Here is a 4802-nt window from a genome sequence, read left to right as displayed (position 1 = left end):
ATTCCTATTTGTAGCATCCGGAGCCCTTTCAGACTCTCACACTCAATCACTTACAGCTGACGTCAGTTAAGTCAGTGAGGGTTCAGGGCTTGAGTCTTTAGGGGCCAGATTGGAATTGGGCCTTAGTCTCTCACTCTACAGCAGGAAACGGCTCTTCAAAGTAAAAGCTCTGTGCTGGAAATTCACTGCACTTCAAAATAAAGTGTATTTTTTACAAAGTTGATATGTCATTTGTGGACCAATCAGAATGGAGCCGCGACCCACTTTTGGACCATGACCCACCAGTTGGGAACCACTGCTCTAAAACAACTTTTTCATTTGGTGTTTTCTTTTTTAACCATTTTAATGCCAGCGCTCGCCTCCATACCAAAACATGTTCCCTCTCAGGACAGCTCTGCAGGGTTACTGTCGCTGCACCACCACAGAGGGCTCTGATTGGTTTAATGAAATACAAACAACCCTGAGCGTTTTTTTCCTTCTCTGCAGAATGATGATGGGTTCAGTTGGACCTTCAGTTGGAAATAAAAAAGGGTGCGCACACACACACACACACACACACACACACACACACACACACACACACACACAGAACTAAGGACACCATTTAACTGTCATTAGCCTTCATATCTGCAACACATGAGACAGACACCCACCAGCTGATCCCAGTCACTGTGCTGTTCTTCTTCTTCTTCTTCTTCTATCATTTTAATCAGCACTGATCTCACCTGTGGTGAACAGTCTGTCACTGCTGCTGGGAAACACTTCAGGCTGCATGGGCTGTGATATCTGGGTCATTTTAGGAGGGTGGAAACTGTAAAAACCCAGTCAGTGAGTTTTGATACTGGAGGAGACGGTGAGCCAGGGAGGAAGAGGATGAAGGCACACTGAACCATCGAAGACAAAAATGTTTTCCAGTAGCTGTGAAAGGTTCGTCTGACGGGCGGTGCAGCAGGTCAATGCTCCACGATTGTTTCATCAGCGTGCTGAGCTCCTGACACTCAATGTGTGGGAATGACATGTTTACTGGGCCAACACCCAGCATGCCTCAGGAACCCCCCCCCCCCCACACACACACACACACACACACACACACACCAATCATCGCTCCTCAACAGGAGGTGCCGTCACACTCCTTCTGATAAAAACCATCTGAAGTAAGAAGTAACAGAATCTGTCAGCCAGTGACGGACAGCTACGACCGGCCAGTCACGTGAGGTTAAACTCCTTAAAGGGCCAGCACATCAAGCGTCTGATCCCGCCCACTCTGCGCCGGCAGAGTGAAGCAGCTGCCTCACTGTGTTTTTTCTGAGGAGTCGTTTAGTGTATTTATTCTGAAATGTAATTACAGGCTGCTGAATGGGAGGCGGCGCCCCATTTGCACACATGTCATATTTCATTAAAGGCAGATTTCTCAGGGTTTGTCTGTAGGGCATTATCCTATCAAGTCTCAACAGCCAAATGACTGGCTGATATTGGAATCTGTCTTTCTTTTCACTCTCTCCATCCTCCCCGCTCCTTTGTGAGGCTGTGAAAGGTGGAATGTGTTGTGATGGGAGGTGTGGACTTGTCCAAACAGAGCCTGTCGTACGTCGACCTACAGTAACGTGTCGGCAAAACAACCTAAACAAAGAGCAGCTCACCTAAACACCTCTCTGTCTCTGTGTCTGTCACACGCTCGTTTCTCTGTGTCTGACACCTGAAGACACGCATCAGCATCGTCGCAGCTTTTAAAGACGCACAAACACACATAATAGAAGAAAAAAATATGTTTTGACTTCACGTCCTGGGTCTCATTCTGAAAGTTTGGGATTTTATTACTGACAGTTGGGACGACATTTTACAAGCCAACTTCGGGCCGATCTTCTTCCTGCTGTGTTCCTGCAGACGACAGGATACGTGTTCCTGTTCTGAGCGTTCACGTCTCAGAGATGTGCGGTCTGTGAGCAGAGGCGTCACACCAAGGTGCTGCTTTGGTTCTTAACTAACTGAACGCACAGGAAGTCCATCCAACCTAAAGCTACATCTGCTCTCCACCCTGCTGGAGTTACATCTCCAAATCTCACCCATCAAAATGTTCGGATATCTGAGAGGAGCGAATGACAGGCGCTCTGAACCGTGACGATGACGTCATGATACCATGTGACCATCCCTACCTGCTCCTGCTGCTGCCGGGCCAGCTCCATCTGTTGTCTCTGCTTCTCCAGCTGTGAGGCAGCCATCTTTTTCTGCTCGTCATGGGCGGAGAGGAGCTGCTCCCGAAGACTGATCAGCTGACCGATCATGGTGGAGAGTTGGTGCTCCTTCTCCTCCAGCGACTCCGGCGTACCTGCACAGGTAGACAGAGAGGGAGGGGCTTTAATTTGACGCTGAAAGCTGGAAAGGTCTTTGTCATCGCATCACTCATCACGTCACAGGCTGTCGGCGTCGACAGCTAGCTAGCTTGCTGCTAACTCACAACAGTGGACGGTTTTTGAAAGGAGCTGACGAGCAGACCAGAAGCCCCGCCCACTAATCCTCAGCTGCAACAAATCTCCTGAGGTGTGAGTCAACAGGTGTAGATTTACTGCTGCGTGTAAGAATCACCATGAAACATGTTCTGTGCTTCTCAGATGAGTTTTTAGAACCGTCTAAATGTGTCGGCTGAAACAACAGAAGAAGACTGTGTGAGGCACTACTGTCTCCTACGGGCCCTGAAGGCATCATTTTAGGCTTCATACATTTCTACATGTGCTGCAGTGTTTTCAACGGGCTTTAACGACATATTTACCAAGAGAGGCCCCGCCCATAAGCTGATGCTGTCTGAGGGGGCGGAGCCTGAACACCTGGGCTGGAGCATGGTACTATCTTTATTTTATTTTGTTGGTTTATACAGTATGTGTCATTCTATTCAGTTTTTACTCATTCATTATATTTAATGGTTTACTTTTAGTATCATTATTTTCAACAAATTCTTGAGCAGTTGTGAGTCACACATCTCATCATGTATCTTTATTGGTTAATTCTTCATCTTAGTTATTATTTATGAGGTTTTACTCTTAGTTTGAACGGATGTGATCGGTTGCTGGTTTTGTTTTGTGCCTGTGACGTCTGCCTGACACTGTGTGCAGCACACTGTGTTTCCACCTGAATGAGCCAAATAAATAAAGTTGTCTTGCATAGTTTAGATGTTCAGTCTCCACTTAAAATCATCATCATCATCATAAAATCATCTCAGAATCAGACCTGTTCTGTTGATATGACGATAAAAACGAAGCGAAAACAACAGACAGAAATGTGGTGAAGATTTACGGTGATGTTCAGTTTGTGTCTTGCTGCAGACAGACGCCACAGAAACTAGTTTATTTTACTTAAAGTTCCAGAAACATAAAAGCAAACAAAAGAAATGAAACATGTTTGTTGAACAGATTTAGAAAGTGTCTTGTATTTCCATCTCTCTACTTATTATATCTCTTCCTGTCTGAACACGCCGTCACAGTTTATCACTCAGTGTCTCGCAACAACAATAAAAGTTCACCTGTGAAGAGTCAGAGCTCCTGTCAGCTTTATGACGAACACATTCCTCACAGGTCGGGAGGAGGGACCACACACACACACACACACACACACACACTGAACGAAAACTGTGTCACAACTTTGACTTCATCAGAGCAGCAGTGTGGACAGTCTTCATCACAAAGCTGGCCCCGCCCTCTTTTTAAAGTTTGTATTCAATTGATTATTTTGTCAATCACATGTTTTGTGTTTTGTGTTTTTTTTCTCTTTTTGGCTCGTGACTTTCAAACATAAAGCGGAGGAGGAGGAGGAGGAGGAGGAGGAGGAGGAGGAGGAGGAGAAGCTCCCTAAATTAGCTTCCTTTGGCTTTTTAATAAACGCTCACAGACGACCTCCATCACGACAGAAACACAGCCGTCGACAGGACCCTGCCCTCAGAGGCGTGTGAGCACCAGCAGCAGGTGACGTTAGAGCTCCAGATATGCTAACGTTTCTGCTAACGTTTGTTAGCATTAGCGCACGTCCTTCATCACCATCACCTCCTTCACCTCCTTCACCTCCTTCATCTCCTTCATCACCTTCATCACCTTCATCTCCTTCACCTCCTTCACCTCCTTCATCACCTTCACCTCCTTTACCTCCTTCATCTCCTTCATCACCTTCATCACCATCACCTCCTTCACCTCCTTCATCTCCTTCATCACCTTCATCTCCTTCACCTCCTTCATCTCCTTCATCACCTTCATCTCCTTCACCTCCTTCATCTCCTTCATCTCCTTCATCACCATCACCTCCTTCACCTCCTTCATCACCTTCACTTCCTTCATCTCCTTCACTTCCTTCACCTCCTTCATTACCTTCTCCTCCTTCACCTCCTTCATTACCTTCACTTCCTTCATCTCCTTCACTTCCTTCACTTCCTTCATCACTTTCACTTCCTTCATCACCTTCACTTCCTTCATCACCTTCACCTCCTTCATCACTTTCACTTCCTTCATTACCTTCACTTCCTTCATCACCTTCACTTCCTTCATCTCCTTCACCTCCTTCATCTCCTTCACCTCCTTCACTTCCTTCATCTCCACTTCCTTCATCTCCTTCACTTCCTTCATCTCCTTCACCTCCTTCACTTCCTTCATCTCCTTCACCTCCTTCACTTCCATCATCACCTTCACTTCCTTCATCTCCTTCACCTCCCTCATCACCTTCACCTCCTTCATTACCTTCACCTCCTTCACCTCTTTCATCACCTTCACCTCCTTCATTACCTTCACTTCCTTCATCTCCTTCACCTCCCTCATCACCTTCAC

The 4802-nt window shown here is 46.4% G+C and overlaps 2 protein-coding genes across 19 annotated transcripts in view; both read right to left on the bottom strand.

Moving 5' to 3' along the window:
* The window catches only part of LOC126408596 (transcription factor SOX-6-like), a 138020-nt gene that overhangs the window by 56395 nt on the left and 76823 nt on the right, over positions 1-4802 (bottom strand). For all 6 annotated transcript variants that reach the window (XM_050074247.1, XM_050074248.1, XM_050074244.1 and 3 more), the window contains one exon: positions 2154-2326. In XM_050074247.1, the coding sequence (XP_049930204.1) occupies positions 2154-2326 (173 nt within the window). The remainder of the gene's footprint in view (positions 1-2153; positions 2327-4802) is intronic.
* LOC126408599 (uncharacterized protein PF3D7_1120000-like) lies at positions 2352-4796 on the bottom strand. 13 transcript variants are annotated; one of them, XM_050074254.1, is made up of 2 exons: positions 4167-4796; positions 2352-4121 (listed from the first exon to the last, which is right to left on the bottom strand). In XM_050074254.1, the coding sequence occupies exons 1-2, from the start codon at positions 4791-4793 to the stop codon at positions 4005-4007; spliced, it is 744 nt and encodes a 247-aa protein (XP_049930211.1). In that variant the 5' UTR covers positions 4794-4796; the 3' UTR covers positions 2352-4004. The 13 variants fall into 13 exon arrangements, with proteins under 13 accessions (XP_049930211.1, XP_049930208.1, XP_049930209.1 ...); XM_050074251.1 differs by having other exon boundaries at positions 2352-4211; positions 4248-4796; XM_050074252.1 differs by having other exon boundaries at positions 2352-4247; positions 4284-4796.

The sequence above is a fragment of the Epinephelus moara genome, chromosome 20, assembly GCF_006386435.1.
Source record: "Epinephelus moara isolate mb chromosome 20, YSFRI_EMoa_1.0, whole genome shotgun sequence".
In the NCBI taxonomy this organism is placed as follows: domain Eukaryota; kingdom Metazoa; phylum Chordata; class Actinopteri; order Perciformes; family Serranidae; genus Epinephelus; species Epinephelus moara.
The sequence above is the reverse complement of the archived record's forward strand: the minus strand, read 5'-3'. Positions and strand labels throughout refer to the sequence as shown.

Excerpts from the sequence above, each read along its gene's own strand:
- LOC126408599 (XM_050074251.1), bottom strand. The coding sequence starts at position 4,793 with ATGAGGGAGGTGAAGGAGATGAAGGAAGTGAAGGTAATGAAGGAGGTG. Across the intron at positions 4,212-4,247 it reads AGATGAAGGAGATGAAGGAG|GTGAAGGAGATGAAGGTGAT; the intron begins GTGAAGGAGATG and ends GAGATGAAGGAG.